The sequence below is a fragment of the Thunnus albacares genome, chromosome 6 (assembly GCF_914725855.1).
Source record: "Thunnus albacares chromosome 6, fThuAlb1.1, whole genome shotgun sequence".
NCBI classification, from domain to species: Eukaryota; Metazoa; Chordata; class Actinopteri; order Scombriformes; family Scombridae; genus Thunnus; species Thunnus albacares.
In genome coordinates, this window is record NC_058111.1 from 12,082,421 (window position 1) to 12,105,597 (window position 23,177).

The 23,177-nt window shown below is 39.3% G+C and overlaps 1 protein-coding gene across 4 annotated transcripts in view; it reads left to right on the top strand.

The window, feature by feature from the left end:
• pitpnm3 (PITPNM family member 3) overlaps window positions 1-23,177 on the top strand; it is a 100,449-nt gene that overhangs the window by 15,471 nt on the left and 61,801 nt on the right. For all 4 annotated transcript variants that reach the window (XM_044354625.1, XM_044354623.1, XM_044354626.1 and 1 more), the window contains exon 2: window positions 7,020-7,115. In XM_044354625.1, the coding sequence (XP_044210560.1) occupies window positions 7,020-7,115 (96 nt within the window). The remainder of the gene's footprint in view (window positions 1-7,019; window positions 7,116-23,177) is intronic.

The window sequence follows — 23,177 nt, forward strand, 5'->3', positions numbered from 1 at the left end:
ATGAAAAATACTATATAGATTAATAAATTATAGGGTTTGTTTCAGGAGAAATCACCCGAGTGTGAGAGAGAGAGCTTTTCTTCCACTGTGAATATCATATAACATATGAGTCATGCAGGATGAAAGATGTTCTTTCTTCACTTATTATTCTCTTAACATTCACTTAGAGAAAAAAGCTAAATTTTTGCTTTTTGATCTGTAAATACAGACTGGGCACATCTGCAGCTTCTTGGCTATGACAAAGGAAATTATCACCACAGGTACTGTTGGATATTGATTTAATTTTATTCATTTCCATTCCAGTCCTGTTTATGGATTTGTCTCCTTACTCATTCTCCATATTTATCTTTTGGAAGAAATCTTAGAAAGCCCTTTTATTTTCATGACCTTCAGTGATAAAAATAAAGAATTTTGTAGAACACGGTCTTGTATTTTGACATTAACTGGATTCTCAGAAATGTACTTTTTGCTTTTTTAGCCTTTTTGCATTGCAACACAAGCTGGACTCAGTGCTCCTCAACAACACATAAGCAGCATTTGCCTCCCTGCCTTTGCTTGACAGAACCCACATAAAGCATCTGCGAGTCGTTCACACTGCCAGGCGAAATGCCCTAAAATCAAACCAGGTGGCCCTGTTTGGCGGAGAGTCAATTGGAAGGTGAAAGATGCAGTCCAATGGATTTCCCTTTGTGACAGGATTGGGTGCCATAACTTAAGCTGCTTAGAGCAGAATACTAGACCAGGGAAGTCTCTTCAACTCGGTAAGGCACAAGTCATTTTCTCTGTTCCAGGGGCTCAACCACTAAACAGAACACGGATGAAACTGTCTTGGCAAGTTACTTTTTTGTATATGATCTTGTAAGTATTTATAAGGTCTTTAAATCTACCAAGCTTGTTTCTAATGCCTCGAAAGGAAGGTTGTAATTTTCTTGTTTTCAGTGTCTTTCCTTTGTTAAATGTGCATTAATCATTTTTTTTTGCCACTTGGGGGCTGTAAACTGTAAACAGAACATTAACCGATTATCAGTTTATGATATATCATGGCACACAAATAGGTGCCAATTAAATATCCAGCAGACATGGAGCAAAATCAGCGTTTATTTAGAACTATATCTCTTACCATCTGTTGAATGAAAGTCCAATATTTACTCTCCCTCCATCTCTGTTGTCGTCTCTGCTACTCCTGACAAATATATTAAGCTCTTTTCTAACGCTATTTGGACCTCAGCACGATACTTTTTCAGTCACATAACATTCCCAATACAAACCTTAGTGAAAAAGCAAAAACTTTTTTTTTTTCCTGTCATCCAGCAGTAAGTTTTATCTTTGAAGGTATTCTCATGATCCCACAGATGTGTTATGTCTGTTTGGAAAAATAGAAAGTTTGTCCAGCAGATAGTAGACATCTGCGAGGTCACGATAAATATACCTTTCGAAGATGCAACAAAGTGCTGAGGTCACAGATGGTACTTGCTCTGGGCAGGTAGTTTACTGTGGGTTTATATAGAACTGAAAAATGCTAAAACAGGTGCTAAAACGCTCCATAGAGCTGAAGGGAACTGCAGAGTCTGGAGATACTGTAATTCTCTGAGTTTTACACTATGAGTGAAAAATTTCACATTACCTCTCGTCATTTTGATCTGTTGCTGATATAAAAATATTGACTAGAACACCATTAAAATAATAAAAGACCTACTGTGTATGCTTTCCGCCTGAAATGCACCTTTTTTTTACCAATCCAGCATTTTCAGGGACTACTCACAATAGCAGCCATTCATCCCACTCTTACATTAAAAGTCAAAACACTTGAACGAGAAGTGTCCTGTGATGAATAAAAATGTCACTATCTCTTGTTCATACATACAGTATAGAGCACTGCAGTGGTGTGTGTATTGCAAAGCTTGAGAATCATACATGTATGCAAAAGGCGAGGGGGTATAACCTGTGATTGCAATGGAGCTGCTCCAGTAATGGATGCTGTTAGCCCACTGTTTCAGCCGGCTGCAAGCCTCTGTGTAAATGCCGCTGGAAGTGGATAATGGAAAGACAGAGATGAAAGAAGGACAAGATGAATCATGAACAACCTTGTGTTGTCTTGCTCTGAGGTAAAGCTTTTTTAGAAACTTACACAGGTTTCCTTTGAACCTAGCCCAGTGAAGAGCCGGGCTTTTCCCTGTCTCTCTGCGCCCGCCTTGTTAGTTTCCATAAGTTGGTCACTGCTGTTCAAAAGACAAGCTGTTTTGGATTTGCATGTTTTAATTTTGCATATGGAAGCAAATTGATCTGGTGTAACTGATGAATCCCCAACGTACTTTGCTGTTTTTTGTTGGCGACGCTGTTAAAACACTATGACACTTAAGCATCTCTAATTAGTTGGACGGTCAGGAACATCTGGTTGGTAAATTCAGATTGATATTCTCCTTGACAGTAAAGCTAATGCTTTGTTAAACCTATGTTAGCCTAAATATGTACATAAAATGCTAAATATTTCCAAGGGACACTACATTGATTGAAGAGGCATGAAACTGGAGCAGGATTTATTCATTTAACTTACATACACTTGAAGACACTTTTGAAAACAAATCCTTGCTTTGTCTTTGGTAATCCAAATCACGGAACATGTCTGTTCAGTTGTTCCTCTGTGTTCATGTCCTGGGAGTTACTGTAGTTTCCAGTTTCCAACTTGTAAATACCATTCATCTCAACATCCCAGTTGTAGCCACAACTGGGATTTTTCCGGTTCAACTTCCAGTTCATCTCTCTTTGACCTTGCATTCATCATGTTAGTCAAAGTAATTAAACCAAAATTTAATGGATACGGCACATTATTATTTTACCCTTTATTGGAGACTTGGTAGTATAGATAGGCAGAAAACTTCAAGAGAGGGAACATACAGGTCCCCAGCTGAGGTCGAAAAAGGTGTTGGTGTGGTTTTATCTGAACCACTCATCCTCACCCAGTCAATGCATACACCCTCACACAACCAATTCTGCAGCTATGCAACCATATATAGTTGTTTGATGACATGAATGCTCGCAAGTTGTATATATGGGAATCTGAATGTGGCATTAGGCTGCACATGTGACACTGGAATAACTTAATTTAACTTTCCTTTGTATTTGCAGGATAATAATGGGGAATATCCTACAATTACATACACAGTAGTGTTTTTAAATGAACATATTTGAAATGCTCATTTACACAGTGTAATTTATTTATTTTGTTCTTCACTCCCACTGTGCAGCCATTCGCGCTGAAGTAATAAAGAGCAACCTCCATTTTGTAAGTGATGTTAATTATTACACCATGCACAATGCTAAGCTTATCACACCTAATTTGTTTGGAACTACAGTCTCATTATACCAATGCTGATTTCCAACATACTGTTTAGTGAAATCAAGGTTACAACTATAAGCCTTGTTCTCATAGTGAGATAGCCTCATAATGAAGCACTTTCCTCCCTGCCTCAGTAATCAAATAGAACCTGCTTGCAGTGATTGGCTGGTAAATGTGAGGAGGAGGGACATCCTTGTATAAAAAAAAAATGACCTGCCGACATGGTGTCGGCACACCTCTCCTGGCTTATGGGTACAAGTTGAAAAGCCTGGTCACATTTTGCACTCCTGCTGGTTGTGTGATCATAATCTGTGGCTCTTTCAAGCATTCACTCAGTATCTGTGGGGATATAGTGTACTGTAAATGCCCTGCAGGGAACTACTGCAATCATTTCCATTACCCGGTAGGAAAGGCACCGCTTGGAGATAGGTGTGCTGGTGTGAGGCTGAGGCCACCCATGGATTTGGGTAAGCCTTATAAGACATTTAGAGTGTATATGCAGGTCCAGGAGTAAACTGAATGCAGTAACATCCACAGAATTTACATGGGTATCTGTGCCAGCAGTAGATCCATTAAATAAAAACAGTACTTTAAGATCACTTTGAAGGCCTCTAAAGGTGACTGTAACAGTGTTTCCAGTGCACTTTATAAATCAAATGCCATGATGGAAAGAGCTGTTTGTTTAGGATGGCAGTTGGCTTGGGACACCTGGATTGGTGGTGTTTTTATTTTTCAGAGTAGTTCCCTTCCTTTGCTCATGCTGAGCGCCCCATCAGCTCCTCTTCCCATTTGGTGTGTACTTTCTCTGCCTGCAGGAGCTCTCAACACTGTGCCACACAGGCACGCCTCTGCTTGTCCATATGCCTCAGGATGGCTCTCTCAAATACTCAGACCTTCAAGTTGCCAAGAACTGAAGAGAGTGAGTTTAGTATTAGATACTAAACACCAGGCAACACCTACCTATTTTGTATTTTGTTTAGTCAGTAAAACAAACATCTTAATCCTAAGTATCTTATAGTTTTATTAAAATGATCACATTTAGCTAAAATTCATCAACAGACATTTTGCAGGCAGAAAACCAAATGCTATCCCTCTCAGTGTGAGGGGCTTGTCTGTCAGTGAGGAAAACAACTACAAAGTTTTGTGATGCAGATTTTCCCCCATTTCATCATGTATTTCATGCTGTGTGTGTAATATGTCTATGCTTGTGCCAGGAAGTCAGTCTGACACAAAGCATGAAACATAAATGAGCAATTGGGTCAGCTCCAGAAGCAGACACGTCAGCTGCCCGTTGTTGAATGGTACTCCAAACACTGCTGACACCCTTGCGACATAACAGAGTAATGTGTGGTTGTTACCTGTGTCTCTTACCTGCATTCTGGTCATCAGGTCAAAGAGTCAAAAGTCTGCTGAGGATTTCAGGTGCACTTATAATAAGCTCCTGGTTTCATCCTATTCGTGAAGAGGTGTTTTCCTGAAAATAGTAATCATCTTGACTTCATGCTCAGTAATTGCCAATTCAAATGCGAACACAGAATTGTATTAATTGGCAAAATTGTATGTAGGTTGAGCTCCCCCACTGAGAGTTAGGCCCCTACAAATGAGTACTTAGGGAGGAGGCTATGTAAGGGATGAATGTATAAGGTACAGGAGAAATGCTGCTCGAGCTGCTGCTTCTGCTCTGTATGTTGATGCACAATCAATGCTCACACATGTGCCGAACTAATCCTCGCCTGAGCCTCTTCACTCAATCCTCCAGTATAGGCAGATATGACAGGGTTATAGGCTCTGTAGAGGTTCAAGAAGCTGGCATTCGTGGATCCTGGAGCCCCCAGAGAACAATCTGCTGACTGGCAGAGCTGCTGCTGAATAAAAAGTTGAAGAGGTAGCTTCAGCTTATCCCTCACCTGGAAGGCACGTTAACTATTTAAGTTCAGGATGTCATGATTTGTCCTTATAAAATTGGCTCACAGTTTGTCCTAAGTATAGTCTAGGGTAGATTTATTATTGTACCGTAGTATAGTGCAACAGGCTAGCTAACAAGCTAGTTACACATAAACAGCAGCCAGCTAATGTATTTGCTGAAGTGGCTAGTGTAGCATGATATGGTAGCAGGAGGTGATGACTAGTGACAGCCTTGTCAAAAGCTATACAGTTGCAGTGTCTGCATGCCCAAATCTGCGTGGACAATGTGGACAGGGAAACTGAAAAATTGAAATGTTTTTCTAGATGACATGTTAACAACATAGCAGCCCTGAAAACAATTTCACAGCACTTTGAAGCTTACTCATGGTTTCCTGACAGTAAAGTGATATGGAGGCTCTTTACAGAATGGTTTTCTGCCATATTGGAAGATGCTAAAGTGTGCATAGTGGTTAGTATGTGTAAAAAAATAATAGAAGTAATACACTGATGTGTTATTAGTTGTAGTGGATGAGTAATATTAAGCAACATGTTTGGGAGGACAGGACTGCACACACATTTAATGCGAAGCCTCTATGGACGGGTTTTCTGGGTGTCACTTTTTAAAAAGGATTATTTGAATCGCAAAAGTGTGGTGGAAACTGTTCAGTACCCCAGGAGGGATATTCCAGCACACAGTAGAAAATGACATACATTGAATGTAATAAGCATGCAGCCTCACTGTAGTAAACATACAGATATATATAAGGATGCGTGGCTACAAGCAATATTTATTTGCAAGTAGGTAAATTTGGTGGAATCATGCAATTTAAGCTGGTTTATTAAATAATGAATGACACCCATAATTTCCATAATAGTAGGCCTAATATATCTTTTTTTCTTTTTTTTTTTTACCATATCCTTTTACCTTAATCTTGTGTGAATACAAGATTTTATAGTAATTGGCATTGGTCATGGCCGCACTGTGTCTGTGCTTGGATGGATCCAGACTATGGGAAAATGAAGCTTCAAGACTTGACCAAGTGCCAGCAGGGAAACATGGTTCATTATACTTACATCATCTGAGTGCAGGCGTACTGACAGGAGGAGTTACTTGTCCCAAAGTGAAGGAGAACATCAGGAAAACATTAAATGACATTAAATGAATGTCATTTGAACTTTGGCACAGTTCTGCTGAATTTGCACTTGAAAAAAGAGCCTGCGAGTCATAATTAATCTTGTCGTTATTTTAAACTTCATTACTTTGCTGCATTTTATTAATAGCAGCCTTTGCAGAATAGGCTTTGTGTTTTGTCAGTTTTAGCTGTCCGTGCACTGTCTGCCTCTGTGATTTTTAAGGAAGTGTTTGTTTTTTGCAGTGGTTTTATATATCTGGGTACTTGAGAGAGTCAATAATGTCAACAAATGAAAAGTGCTCTAAATCCCTTTTCATCCCTGCTCTTGTATCAGAAGGTCATAAAAAGACTCAGCCTGGCTTCTGTGCTGAGACACTTGTGTGTTGTGACACCGCTCAAAGGAAAGTCCATTTGGGTCTTTTTACCTGCTGTGACACTTTAAAGGCCATCTATCCCCACCTGGGGCTTCCACACTTTGCCTTTTGCTCAGAATTTCTAGAGCCATTATGCAAAAAGTCAGAAAAAAAAATATAAATACGCTTGATTTATCCATCTTCGACTTCAGTGATTAATGGCACGACCCTGTCCGTCATTCTTCCAGTCTGAAATGTTTCATTTTTTTCTTCTCTTTTTCCGACCGACAGGTTCATCACGAAAGCACAGCGCCTCTCATTGGTGTCTGCAGAATATCGCACAGGAATCTGTTGACAGCTCCGATGAGGAGTTTTTTGATGCCAGAGGTTAGTATTACATTTTATTTCCCCATTTCCTCTTGTCTTCACCTTGTATTTTTTTCTGTCTCTTCAAAAGTAATGATTTGAGAGTGTTACCTGAACTTAAGGTTCCTTTTCCATCAAGCATACTTCTGACTCTAATAGCCATTTTCCACTCCTGGAATTAAAAGGAAACATAACGTAATGTGTATTCATTGTGATGGGTTCTGCTTCGATTTCCACTGAACCAAATTTCAGCACTGCTCAGGAGGTGATACTTAATGCACGTTCCAGGTACTTTCAGGGATTGCCAGCAGTGCTGTCGATTGTGATTGATCAAGAAAATGTGTCTTCACATCACAACAAAGACGAACGCAACAAACACAGTTGTTTCCACTGTTTTACCTCTGCATCTGTATCAACCAAAGACAAGCAATACATTTAAAAAGAGAAATAATGGAGGATGCTTGTTGAACAAAGAAGATATCAAAGGCCTCATTAGTGTTTGGGGAGAGGAGGCCATTCAGTAGAAGCTGTTAGTCAGCGGTTTGAAAATAAAAAGTGTACCAGAGGATTTTTCAGTATCTGGCAGAAATATGGATGCAGCCAAACAGAGCAGGGAAAAAAATTACAAAGGTAATGATGTATATAATGACTAACTATAATCATATGTATATCATTATAGAAAAAGGCTATTGCTGGCCCCAGTGGTTTCCTGAACTCTCTGTTGGTGCATAAATTTATATCTTGACTCTCATAAATGTGAGACTGTCCTCCCAAGAAAGACAACAGCATTGATCCTATATTTACGTTTACCTGAAAGAGACCTGTAGTGGGCCCCAATGGTTACCTTACCTTAGCAAAGTAGTTATTTTAAAGGCCCTCTACACCCACACAGTTGTTTTCACTTATTCTGGCTAATTAGACTTCTGCTCAGGTTGAAGTTAGCTGGAAATCCTGTATGCTGGAAGTACATGGTTCATTTCACCTTTATGTATCGATAAGAATGGTAACTTTGTAGTACAAAACTATCAATCAAGCACAGTCTGCCCACACAGTCCTCAGTCTAATCAGGCAAACTAAGTGAAAACACGTTCGTGGATGGACCATAGGTGTGCAGCGCATTATCCTTACCATGCTGTTTTGTGCCTAAACTTGTTGGTAAGCATAAAAGAAAATCAATAACAATGTTAGCAACACTTCCTATATTACTTACCTCACTCGCCTACCAAACAGCACAAAAAACCACATAGCTGGCTCCGCTTCTGCCTCTTTAATATTTTATATACAAAATGTCCCAGTTTTTAAAATAAAGTGGAAACACAAGGAAGAAGTACCTAAAAGTTCAGGTTACGGGTTGTTAAGTTCCTGCAGTGGAAAACATCTCTTACTTATTGATGCTGGGAAAATGCAGGTCAACTGTGATGAATGAATCACACAAGATCCGGAAGAATTTTCTGGCAATAACAGTATGTTCTGGTGTTGGGGGTGGGGGGCACATAATCAAACAATTATGTCATTAATTGCGTTACATAAGTTCTTCAATTATCTGCATAATGGGCGGATGAGGAGGATGAGGAGGATATAGCTTCCTTCAACTCCGACACTGAAGTCATTGAATATTTTAAGTCTGTCAGAGGTGGAAATCCTGAACCGTTTCCCTACAATAAAGACTATATCCATGAAATTCAACACAGCGACGCTGTCTTGTACACCCGTGGAGAGGCTCTTCAGCCTGGGCAGTCTTGTGCTGACTCCGAGGAGGAACAGACGATTTGAGAGACTCCTCAGCAGTTCATATGACATTTAAATCTATTTTTTTTCCCTCTTAAGTCTGTCATCATGTAGTGGTGTTAGGAAGTCTCATATATTATTTCATTTATTGATATATTACTTTGAGGCAATTAATATTTGTACTAGGCGATGTTAGGGAGGACATCTTCTATTATATTGTTTTATATATTCATATGGTTTTATTTTGAGGCAGTTATAGCCTACTGCCTTGATTGGCCTGCTTGAAAGGCTAAAGGCCCAGCGTTATTCAGACAGGCAATTAAGCCTTGTACTCGATACAACATTTTTCTGTGAAGTGCTCTTTGGGCTGGTTATCGGCAACTTTGCTGTCGGCTTTGTGGTATTACTTTATTAAAGAGCCTAAAATAGAGATCTTGTGTATTTCCTCCTTAGTAGGATAAGGCTTTGTACTTATATGTGGCCGTATTTAAGGTTTAACATTATATTGTTAACTGGCAATTACGTGACAATGCATCTCTGGTGATGTTGCGGAGTAATGCAAGAGTAATGTGACGAGTAGTGTAACAAATTACTTTCCACAGGTAGTAAATAAGTAAAGTAATGCATTACTGTTTTTAAAAAAGTAATGCGTAATTTGTAATCCATTGCTTTTTTTTTTTTTTGAGTAACGATTCCAACACTGATTATGACTGCGTTGGGTGAAATCTGCCTCCAGAAGTGTCTGGTTGCAGAACAAACCAGGGAGAATGAGTTATAAATGTATCATGTGTGTTAACTTTCATCATTCCTTACTGTTTTTAACCGATTTCACATTCCACTGCTGTAGATTCTTGTAGTTTTATTCAAAACGTCAGACTTGCCAGAAATAGACACACTTGAGAACATGTTCGACTACTCGCCTTTTCACAGTCCCAGAGGGAGTTCATCAGCGAATAAGTGGAATACTTATCCCACCAATTTTCCACTCCAAGTGCTTATCCCCCCAAGAGACTGATGGTAGAGATACTAATCAATTATGCGTTATTATTATGACATATTCTTGTTTTACTTTAAGTCAGTCAATAGCCAGGAGTGTGTTGGGAGTTTATGGTTTCCAACATTCCCTCATAACACAAAAACATGCTGAAAATGAGGCTCGGTGGGTAACAGATTAGAGGCCATCTGGAAAATGCTCTGCTCCATTTCCATGTTTGTCCTTGGAGGAAATTTTAAATGCTTTGCTATAAAGTCACCCATTTTTGTATATGAGATGTGATTAATCCTTTTTTCATTCTCATGTGTCATTCACTCTCACTTTTATTGATCTTGTTTCCCCTTCACTCTTCCTGCCTCAATCTTTCAGTGTCTCCCTCTCCTGTCCCTTAATTCTAATTTTCTCTTCTCTTGCATAGTCTGTTTGTGATGTGCTGCACACAGTCCCAGAAAATATGAAATATTTATCCTTATCACAGCTGTGACAGAGCAGACCTGTGCATTCCTTGAAATGCATTCCTGGCTGGTGTCAAGGTGCAGATCAGTGACGAGGAATAGATAACGTGTACGTGTTCTATGTGAACAGATGTACCTCATCACCTTCACTCTGTCCACAGCACCAGATTTTACACTCAGCTATGGAATTTCTTTACTGACTGTAAGACACACAGAGTCTTACAGTCAGTAAAGAAATTTCAAGTGGAATGTGAATATCATTAGTTTTGCAGGTATTTGGTCATAAACCAAAGTACTGTGCAAATATAAATTTTGGTCTTATGATGGCGCTAGATGAAACGTCAAGACCACCACATCAGGACCACTAAAGGTTTTAGAATTCATCCTCTAGGGACCTTTTAATATCTGTAGAAAATTTCAAGGGAATCCATTCAATAGATGTCAACATACAATATTTCACTCAAAACTAAAAAGTTTCAAAAGGTAGGGGGTCACCAAAGTCTGTAGTATACATCCTCTGGGAACCATGAATGTCTTTACCAAATTTTGTGGCAATCCAGGCAGTAGATTTATTTGCTGAATAAGTGAAATCTTTGATCTGCCTGTGGCACTATATAAAAAGTCAGGGGATTGCCAAAATGTGTCCTCTTGGGAGTCTGAATATCTGTAACAAATTTTGCAGCAATCCATCCAATGGTTGTCAAGATGTTTCATGCTGAACCACAAATGTCAAGCTGCTGGTGTTGCTAGAGGAAAGATCAGGGGTTCACAAAAGTCTGCAAAATTTTATGGCAATCAATCCGATAGTTGTTGAGATGTTTCAATCTGAACCAAAGTGGTGGACCAACTCACTGACAGACGGATAGACCATTACCATAAAAGCTATACTGTTAGTGTCTATAAATTAAGGATAAACGTTTTGAGATGAACCATCTATTTTTTGAGGGAGAGTTATATCATATTGCCAATGCAGCCTTGGTACATAAAAATGGTTTGGGAACAAAGCCTTCACACTGAATTAATTAAACAAATGTGTTGTTATTATCAGTGTGTTGTTATTGTATTTCAGGAGTGAATTGGGCAGAGTTTTGACTAGAATAAGTAATTTTGAAGTTTCATCGTTATGAGGAACAAATCGTTCTGCCCTTCCACACTGCGGGGGACCCGAAATTGAGTCCAGATGCTTGTGTTGAAGGTACCCCTCAGTTTTTTTTGTTCCCATATTTCAATTCAGGCTGTTTTTTTTCCATCTCTAATTGGTTCTTTATTTGTTGGCTTGTTCTCCAGAGACCAAACATATCACATCTCATTTTGCCATCTCTGACTGATGCATAATATTGGCTGGCCGGTGTTTTTGAGGTATTAGGCTGAGAAAAACCTTCGATTATTCTTTCAAGTTGCATAAAAGCATGGCTGTTTTAATCAACAAAAAAGCTTCTTAAGAATGAGCAACATGGAAAGATAATAAACAACAAAGCAAGTTTAATGTAGTATTAGTTTATTTTCTTTGTTGTTGCTACAGGACTCCGGTGTCTGAACTCCAGAGGGAAAGTAGAGTTGTGTCCTGCAGAAAAAGGCAACAGAACAAGTTATTCCAAACATAAACATATGCTCGGTATGACAGATGCCTCCCTTAAAAGGAATCCAGAACAAGGTCGTAAAAGGTTGTTGAATTATGGCCCTCTACAGTAACTAACTGCATAACTGTGACTCTGAGTCCTGGCTGCATATAACTGGTCTGGAGGTTTATATTTCTATGAGGCAGACTGGATATATATTTCCTTTAGCTAAAAGTAATTTCAGCTTTTTATAAAAAAAAGCAAAGAGAGAAAGTGGGAGAATTAGATTGAAGAGTGAAAGACTGATCCAGGAGGAGTGTGCCACGTTATAGGCTTACCTCTCAAACCATCACAATAAGCTTGGGGGTGTTTTACTTATGTGGTTATGATAAATGTCTTCACCCACACTCTGTAACCCTGTGGACCCAGAAAACATGAAAATGTATGAAGTCTGTCAGCAATGTGCTCTGTTTGCTGCTAAAAAGATGAGTTCCAACTGTTATTGTTGCTGTTATCTTTATAACTTTGAGAGTGTTTTTTTTCTCCGTTTCTCATTTTTCTTGCTCATGACATGTCCCTGTATAGATTGTTTTGTGAGATGTAATATTCTGTCAGCATGAAAAAGGATGATGCATCTCAAGAGGCTTTTCCTGCAAACAAAATCTGAATGTTTGAGTGTTTGGAGATGGCTGCATTGTGATGCGTTTTTGTCACTTTTTTGAGACACTTCAATGCCAGTGGCAGCCAGCAGCTGCTACAAACTGATCAAAGGCAGTTGCAAAGCCAGCTAAACATACCGTATGCTGTTGAAGAACAAAGCCTTCTGTTCACATGATGAAAATGCATCCACAAGTGCAGTCCACAAGTAATTGGACATTTCTGATGTTTTTGCTCTGTAATCCAGCAGATTGAATTTGAGATGTTACAATTACCATGAGGTGAACGTGCTGTTTGAGAGTTTACTCAGTCTCTGCCTATTTCATACTTGGTTGCCATTTTAGTACAATGCAGCAGGATAAAGAATCTTAAACATAAAGTGTTATCATTGGATACAATACATGAGTTTAGCTACTGATTCCAAAATTGTGCTTTTTTTGATATCTTACTTTAGTGAATATATAGTAAACATTTCTACAAAACCCTTCATCAAAAGAAGGCAAACTTCTCAAATTTCCTTAAATGCAAAGCTCTTAAGTGTTGTATAAACACAAGCAGCATTACAAGAACTTTCCCTGAATAAAATATAGTCCAAAATTATTATTTAAATCATAATCATGTGATTAAAAGTAAAAGAGATTAACAAGACAAAGAACTACTAAAGGCAGCTCTGTGAGGCTGTACTTTGGCACAATAGTGTTTTAAGCAAAAATGTTAATGTCAACATGCTAACATGCCCACAATGACAATGCCAATATGCTGTACATACTGTATAATGTTTACCATGATCATCATCTTAGTTTTAGAAACATTTGCTAATTAGCACTTAACAGAGTACCACTGAGGCTGCTGGGAATGGGAATAATGTTGCAGGTATTTGGTCATAAACTGAAGTATTGGACAAATTGAAATTTTGACCTGATGATGGCGCTACATGAAAGGTTAAGGGATCATCAGTTATTACAACTCACCATGAAGGGGACATGAATGTCTGTACCAAATTTGATGGTAATCCATTCAATAGTTTTTCAGACATTTCACTTAAAATCACAAATGTCAACCAAAGTCATCAGGATTCATCATCTGGAAACAATGAATGTCTGTCCAAGATTTTGTTCCAATCCATCAAGTAGATGCAGAGATATTTCACAAAATCCTTGAAAAGTTGGACCGTCTGCTTGTGCTAGAGAAAAGGTGAGGAGATCACCTAAGTGTATCGGACCATCAGACCATCATTGTCTGAATATCATCACAATCCATCTAGTAGTTGTTGAGATATTTCTGTCTGAACCAAAGTGGAGGCAACAGATAGATACTGCCATCCCTAGAGCAATGCCACTAGCATGGCTTAAAACATGACCAGCAATTTAATGTCAGTTTTTGGTACTTGGTGCACAGAAAACATTTCAATGTCACACAGTTCCAATAAAGTATTAGGTTTGATGCCCAGCCCTATAGTCACCGTAACTCACTTTTTAATTAATTTTGAACACTTAAAGCTGTAGAAGTTACAGTTGGTTACATATTAATAATGCAGCAGATATTACATCTGTCAACATTCACATGTGTTTTTTCTCTCATGAGAGTTGAGATGAAGTTTCAGTTTCTGTCAGTTGATGTTGTTTTGTGTCAGCCAGTGTTTGTGTGACACGGTGTGGAGGCAACACACAGCTGTTGGCTGGATGGTTTGATGCTGTCATCTCTGTTGATCAACCCCTCTGACATCGACACAGCTGCCCCTAGCAAAGCCTCTCACATGTGCATACTGAAACACACACAGTTAGTTTGTCACATCGTCACAGCCTCCCGTGAGTTGGCCTGCAGTGATGATGAAAACAGAAGTGCAACACAGACTGCTGTTAGAGCAGAGACTCTCAGACCGACATGCAGGCACACTGAAATATCGAAGTGAAGATACTGAGTGGCTTCATGACCCGTCCACCTCCAGAGTCACCTCCACCGACTAGTATAAAACGTTCATTTCCCACCAGATGCAAGTGAAGCTCCAGTTTATCTGCAATCCTGCCCCGAAAAGCTCTCAAATGCAACCATTCAAATGAAAGAAAGGAGATAAGAAGACATTTGAAGCTCACATTAAAAGAAGAAAAGCAAAATCCAAAGCACTCTTCACAGAAAAAGGTTTAAAAAAATCTATTCTAGTGTTTTTTTTTTTTTTTTCAAAGAAGGTACTTTTCATCTATTGAATTGTTTGAAGCTTTGTGCTCAGAGAAGAAGCCACTTGCAAAAACTCAGTGGAACATTCTACATTTTACTTTGAACAAGCCATCAGAAAAAAGCTTTTAAACCACATATTGTAAAGGGAACCATACATTTATTCCTTTGATGTTGTTACTCCACAAAAAGACATTTACTGAATAATTTGTGCATGTCAGACTCTGTTCATATTTCATGACTTTACTTAGCCAATAGCACCAACTCATCATCATCAGTTGGCTCATAAAGCTCTGTGAGATTTAGAACTGGATTTTAAATATTTGTTTAACAAGATGAAACAGTGTGCTCATCCAGAAAAATCTGGCTTTGCTATGGCTTGAGGATAACAGTGTCAGTTTTGTTTTTCATGAGTCGCGAAGACACTATTGATTCATTTCTCTTGCCTGCTTGTTTCTGTTTTTTAATTTTAATACAGCAAAGCTTCATTAATTTGAATTTTCAATAACTGAATGCTGATAATAGACTAAATCCTACTCATTAATTTTTTTCTGTCTGGTATATCAGAGTGAAAAAGAGAATTTCTTGTATTTCTGAAGTACAGAATATTCTATGCTGTGTCATCTCATAAACATATATCTTTATGTGTGTAATGGATTTTTCAGTAAAGTGTTTCAGCTCTTTCATGGCTGCTCCTGTCACCAGTGAACAGCAGCAGCAGGGGGTATTTATGCCGAATTGCTTTCACTTTCTCTTTTTAGTCCATCTAAAGAATCAGATCAATTCCAGTGGCACTCCACTTGCCTGTAGTAATAGAAATGAAAACTCATACCTCATACCTCTTTTCCACCCAGCATACTGGTGATATCTCCCTTCACCCCACATCCATCTTATGGCGCCTCCAGCATCACTCAACCCCTGTTTACCTCTCACACACTTAAAACTACATGAGTTTGTGCATAGGTGTGAAAAGTCTCATTTTTTATCTTGACTGGATGTGGCCTCTGGCTGCTCAAGCGAATGCCAACTCAATTCATATTGTTTATTGATGTGAGCTGTTGACAAATTTGCTGCGTGTTAATCCAGATTTGTTATTTGATGACATGAATTTAAATAATGAGGAGAATTGACAGACTGAGCCTGAAAGGGAATTCATGGTGTTGACTGCTTCCACAGTTTAATGCCATAATAAATTGCCACAGGAGGTAAACCATGTTTGTATGCAAGTAGGACATCTATTTATTATAAGGCGGCTACCTTATTATGTTGCTGTATTTCAATGTGCACCAGATGGAAACTGGAGTGACTGTGGGTTTTCCAACAAAAAGCCAGGTCTCTTTTGTACAAGGTGCCCATTATTTGCTATTCTGTAATGACATCTAATGACAAAAGTCATTATTAAAGGCTGTTAGGATGTTCATGTAACAATGGTACAATTATATGTTCACACCATGACATAGTAAATCTTATTTTACCCATCTTAGTATCCCTATTAAATAGGTCTTTGCAGTGCATCCAATGCCAATGTTCAGTGCCAGTGCAGGAAGCAATGTGCCCCATATTGCTTAAAGTAAGGAGGTGGAGATCAGTGTGGTGGATGTGTGTGTGGTGCATCTGACTTTAATGCAGGAGACAGGAGTTTGCATCCAGTGGGTTTGCTGCAATTAACTTTCATGTTTTTTATGAACTGGAACCATCATCTTTCCCTAACTTTAACCATACTGTAATTGCAAAGATATTGTGGAAAGTGAGCATTTAAAAAATATTGGTGATGGAGATTACCGGCATGTGAGCAGCTCTGTGAGGTTGTTAAGGCACAGTGTTACTTTAAACTAAACGGTCAGATATAATGTGTGCAATTTTCATAGTTTAGCATGCTAACATTTGCTAATTAGCACTCAACATAAAGTGCAACTGACGGTGATGGGAATGTCATGATGTTGTAAGAATTTAGGCATAAAACATTGCATTGTGCAAATGCGACGATGTGACATTTCATGGCAATCCATCAATAGTAAGACATTTTACCCAAAACCACACATGTGAACCTCATGGTGGCACTACAGTTAAAGCCAGGGGATCAACGAAGTCATTATGATTCATCATTTGGGAACCATGTACAAATTTCTGTGCCAGTCCATCAAGTATTTGTTGAGATATTTCAATCTCAGTCAAAATCAGCATTGCTATCCCCATGCTGCTAACGTGGCTAAAAATGCTGGCACTGCATGTAGTTTGGGATTTTACAGAAGCATCCAAGGTTAACATTCATACGTTAATGCCAATTACATGTTTACATCAATGATCAGAGCTGAATATGATGAATATTTTAACCAAGAAAGTCTGAAGGAAAGGAGGAAGGCATTAAGATTTTACTTTCTCATCCATCACCATTTAAATTTCCTTTTTTGTTCATTTTCTGCATGAACAGTATCTTGTACATGTGGATGATTACAGCATTTTATCTCTCTAACACAAATAAAACAAAATCACATGGGATGTACCTTCAGCAGATAAGAGTGTATAGTGAAGGTTACTTAAGAGCCTGTCCTCACCCATCTGCACACCCGCACACACACACATACTTTATACTTCTATATGTACCATCATAGACATAATGTTTTCCCTAGCTCCTAACCCTATCCTCAACTTTAAAACCCAGTCTTCACACTCAAACAGCCAGAGAACTGGCCAAAACTAATTTTCCAACCTATTTTTTATGTCTAAAACTAAAGCTGGTCCTCACAAAGACAGACACCTAATTTCCCCATTGATTTTTGTTTGTCTGAACTGTTTGTGAAATAATGACAGTGTGTCCATCAATATCTGTACTGTAAAGTAATCCACCACTCGCCTATCTTCACTCACTTTAATCTTATGTCTCCATGACAGATCTGAGGAAGAGTAAGTGAAAGATAAATTACATACAGGTTTCAAAATGGTTTGTTGCATTTATCATAAATAGATTTATCAGCATTATGTTAAGAGTGTTTTTACTCAACCTTCCTGTGTGTTTTCTTCTCTCTGCCACTGAAGCTGGAAGAAGGTTATGCTTGTCTGTTGTACATTTTTAACAAGCTATATCAAAAAGTTGTGAGTGATTGTGGCTGAAATGTTGTGGACTGACAGACCTTACATTTTGTCAGAGATCCAGATGGGAGATTTTTTTATACAAGTGTTGTTTTTTTAAGCAGCAAGAATTATGCTGTTTTTACATTCTAGTGGTAAAGTCCACCCACCAGGTCTTCAAAACAGGAAAACAGGAATCTATTTATTTCATATTGCATTGGGAAATCAAATGAAGAAGACAAATGAAAGGCTGTTTGTGAATTTGCCCTTTTTTGTGCTTGGACAGTACAGAAAATGACCTCTTGCCAGCATCAAACATCTGCTGCACTGATTCTGAACCATGTAACATTTTTGAGGAACTGACATTTTTCATTCTAAATCAGTCCCTGCAGGAGGTGATTCCACTGATTGCTTCTTTCTCTCTGGCTAAAGGTATGCAGATCAGTGAAACCAGATGCTGCAGTGTTTGATTTGAATGAAACTGTGACTGCACAGCACCTGTTTTGTGTAATCGGCTGCACAGCGTTGAAATGACACTGACACGCACACATGCACACATGTGCACAGATTGTACAATAGAATTTGGAATATAAAAGAAGAGATGAAACTTTAATGACTCACTCTCCTATGGGGGTAGTAAGGAAAATATAGCTGTGAATTAAGAAAAAGATGAAGATTACAAGTATAAAAACAAACAAGATAGCACTAAACATTATAGTTTTAAATTAAAATAATACAAAACAAAAGTATACATATGTGAAAATATATAGGCCATAAATATGCAATGAATTTTTTTGTGATAAAATACATAAAGTGACCTGCTGTGACCCATGACCTGTTGAACAGTTGGATGTGTCCTGGAACGACACTTCAGACACTCTGGGCTTGTTCCTCAAAGTCCCTTAAAGATGCTCAGTCACAGTTCTACTCCAACCTAATTAATAACAATCCTGGCAACCCTAAGCATATTTTTTCCATCATGAATCATCTCCTGAAGCCACAATCATCTTCTCCAATTGAGCCTACAGAAGAGCAATGTAACAGCTTCATTGACTTTTTCAGAACCAAGGTCCAACAACATCCGCTCTCTGATGTCCAGTTCTTCCTCTCTGCCTCCTCCTGTCATCGACCCCCTGTCTGGGAGCTCGCCGTCTCTACTCCATTTTACTGGCATCAGGCAAAGCCATATTGAGGAAATCCTCAGGAAGATGAAACCCTGTACTTGTGCCCATTCCCACTGCTCTGCTCAAATCATACATCCCCATTCTCAGCCTCCCGATTACCCAAACTGTCAACCTCAAACTGGTCACAGTCATTCGCCCCCTCCTCAAGAAGCCCACCCTGGACGAGGAAATTCTTGCCAGCTACAGACCTATCTCCAACCTTCCTATCCTTGCTTCTGAGCTTCAGTACCAACTTAATTGCAACAACCTATTTGAAATTTCAGTCAGGTTTTTGTTCAGCACACAGCACTGAAAAGATCTCTTAGAGCACCCTCCACACCACCATTGGACTGTCAGACTCTGCACTTAAGTGGTTTCAGTCCTGGGTTGTCTCACTGGGAGGATGCAGGTCTAGATCGCTCCCTGTCACCTATGGTGTTCCACAAGGATCGATTGTCAGCCCCGTTCTGTTGACCCTGTACATGCTCACCCTTGGATGTGTTATCAGCAGACATGGGATGCCTTTTCATTGCTATGCTGATGATACCCAGCTATACATCAAAACTGCCCCAAGCCCTTCTGCAGTCACACCTCAGCACCTGTCTTAAATTTCCCTCCAGTTAAACAGCAGCAAAACTGAAGCTCTGCTTATTGACACTCCACACCAGATTCAGTCACCCCCCATACCTCATCCCGCCTTTGATGGCCAGGACATCCCCCTTTCCTCCTCAGTCATTAATCTGGGTGTTAGGTTTGACCTTTAACTGACTTTTGATGACCATATAAGACATCTATGCAAAATCTCTTTCCACCATCTCAAAAACATCTCTAAACTCTGCCCCTCTCTAACCCTGTCAAATGCAGAGAAATTTGTCCATGCCTTTATCTCCTCAAGACTGACTACTGCAATGTACTCTTCACAGGGATCCCTGGCAAGAGCATCCAGGAGCTCCAACACATTCAGAAAAGCACTGCCAGGATCCTGTTGAGAGTGCGAAAACACAAACATATAACACCAATACTGTTTTCTTTGCACTGGCTCCCTGTCTCCTTCAGGATTGACTACTAAGTCATGGACACATTGTCTATGTACACTGATTTCCCATATGTAATGTATCAGTGTTTTCACAGCATGAAATAGGGTAACATTTTTGAAAAAAATATATATAGTAGATGTGTACACTTTTGTATGATATGTAATGCATGAGGCATTAGTCTGGAAACTATGTGCCATGAATTCATCTCATGTGAAATGTCCGAAAAGCACATGCGCCATGAATGTGTCACATATGAAATGTCTAAAAACCACACATGCTCATTGTGAATTATTCACATGTAAAATGCTGCCTTTTTCATAAGGGTATAAAAATGGTTTAAGAGATGAATAATGACTTAATGTCCTAAAGACATTTTCTCTTTTTTCACCTTTAGAGATCCAATTACATTGTCTGCTTGTGAGCTACACTCGTGGTGTTTCAATGCCTTCCTTCTTTGGTAGCCTACTTACCTGACAGACTCATCCTGTTTATGCCATTTTACAGGATAATCCTCTAAGCAATCTCATTTTCATAGTGCGTCATCGGAAGTTGAATGGGCCTAAAATAAAGCCTGAAGTAGTATTTTGGTAATTCCCCAGCTGCAACTATTGCATGGTGATGAGATCAAGAAATTGAGAAATGCTAAAGGAATTGGATTGTTATTGGTCAACTGAGGCCGCTTCCTTATTGTTTAACAGTCACAGGATCTATTCCTCTCTCTCCCACTCTGACACTGACTCACTGTGAGCTGACAGGCTGAAGGATGTTTCTTAATCTCTTTTCTCTCCCTCAGGGCTGTCGGCTGCAGGTGAATCCTACACTTCTGTTCCTCTTTTCACCTGTTGTTCAAATCAGATTTTGGTCTTCTTGCATATATTCCAAAAGCAGGAGATGTGGTGGCTCTACTCAGTTGATTATTTATGCATTCTATTTGTTTGTGCTGCACCTGATTTTCACAGATTGCTATTTTTTAGTGTACCGTAGGTAGTTTTTTTTTATGCAGCTCAAATATGTTTTGCTCCTCTGAGGAGCTTGGGTTGAGGCTGTGAGAGGCTCAGCTCTCTCTCCAGGAGATGAATCAGAAACCTGGATTTTTCAAGGTTTGGCGTTAAGCCTGCTTTGCATTCTCCTCCTGTCCAAACAGGCTTTCTTATATCATGCAATGCTTTGTTCAAATCCAGCAAACATCTCTCTGTGTGCCTTTCTTGCTCCTGTCCATTTTCTTTGTGCTTGTCTGTGTATGTTTCAATCTGCAAGTGTGTGTAATGTCCCCTCATCATTACATTCAACTCAGTACTGTGGCCGGAGGGAAGAGAGGGGGTAGCAAAGGGGGAGGGAGTCAGAGCAGATAGCGAATGACAAACTATGAGCAGTAGACTCTCCGCTGTGCAATCCAAAAGGACAGGCTGTGTAGACCTGCGTCAGAGTCTCTGAGAGCTGCCAAGCAGGAATGTGTGAGAGAGGAGAGAAGTCTGTCAGGTACAGGGTTTTCTTCCTGCATGACTCATCCTGTCTCACACTGTTTTGGATGACAGTCTGTGACGAGCAGACAACCATTTTGGTCGTGCTGCACCACACAGCACACCTGGCTTGTCGTTCTGGCTGACTCCCGAAAATGTCCAATACAACAAAACTTATCATTTACCATGACAGTCTGGGGGTTCATGGCCCAGCATGCCACTGTGTATTTCCCGTTATTCTGGATGTTTAGAGCTAAGGTTAAGTTTGGGTGGGAATTACAAGAGATCAATAAACTCCACATAATAAAAGGAGTGATCAGAGGGCTGCTATGGAGTTTATAACCAATAGTAGTGGTATGGGACATGTTGCTTGATTTTTGATTTTGGTTTATATAATTGTGTTTGTACTATGTACACATTTCAGCTGATTTCATGCTATGAACAATATTTGGTGGCAATAACATGCCAGAAACATAGTAATGTGTTAGAAAAACTAGCCAGACAAACATAGATATAAACAGAAGAGCACAGCAAATGATTTCTTAATAAAACTAAGGCCCATCCGGTATTAAAATGTGTTATTGTTATCTCAATTGTGCCTGCATTGTGATTGGATCTTAATATGCAAATTAGTTTTGTGGGGCTGATTGTCAGCATACATGGTGTGTCCCAGGTCATAGGAAGCAATACCGTATTGCCGTCATTCATTCTTTGAGAAGGAAGACTTTTAGCTACAGCTACTACTTGTAGTTTGTAGTCGCATTCCAATCACATTGCTTTCTGTGTGCATTTATACCTTGCATTAACCTGCATTGTCCCTCATCCAGATAAGTTATCCAGATACAGATCACATTTTAATATCAGGTGTAAACTGAGTGTAAGGGCCTACAGCTTTGCTAGTGGCTCTGCGAGGCTGTAATGTTCATTGTAAAGAAAACCAGAGAATTAGAGAGTTAAACCAAAGTATTGGTCAATTTGAAATGATTATGATAGTGCTAAAGGAAAAGTATCAGAAAACTCATTAGGATATGTTGTCTGGACCATGAATGCTTGCATCAAATGTATTTCAGTGAGAAACATTGAATGTAAAAATAACTGTTTGTTTAAGTTTGAGCAAGTGGCACTTGATACAGTATGTGTGACATGTAATCTTATCAAAACAGTGCAGTCAGGCTTATCCTAGAGGATGAATTGCACTAAGTTGTACTAGAAACAGATCACGGATGTGTTGCAACACTGGCTTTTTGGGTGTAACCATCATTCAGGCCAAGTTTAAAATTCGTCTTCGGAAAGCTTTTAAGTGTTGGCAAAGCCAGTATAATAGGTTTTCCATTTGTATTCAGTCATGACGAGCCATGTGAAAGTTATGTGTTTACCAGATGTACCACACTGCCATGCTGCTGGCCTTCATGTGGTGTTGTTGTTTTGTTTACTCGCTACACATTAAGCTGTCTACTCAGGTAAGCAGCATATGCCATTTTGTATGTCAAATTTAAATGGAGTGGAAATCACACCTTGCCAGCACAAAACCGCACTAAGGTTCAGGTGTTAAAGTGCACCTTTTGATAAAGGTGTAAATTGTTCTGCCCAGCAGGTGCAACAAAACTAAAGTGAGAGGGAGGGGTGTGTCAATCAAGCGCCTGAGATGAGGTCAGATCAAGTAAAATGAGTCTAAATACTTGTGTGGTTCAAGCATTTAGCGTCCTTTTGCTTTGATCAATTGGAGGAGATTCAAGATCAATGAGTTGCCACATTATTGATATGCAGAGAGAGGGGGATGGGATTTCTT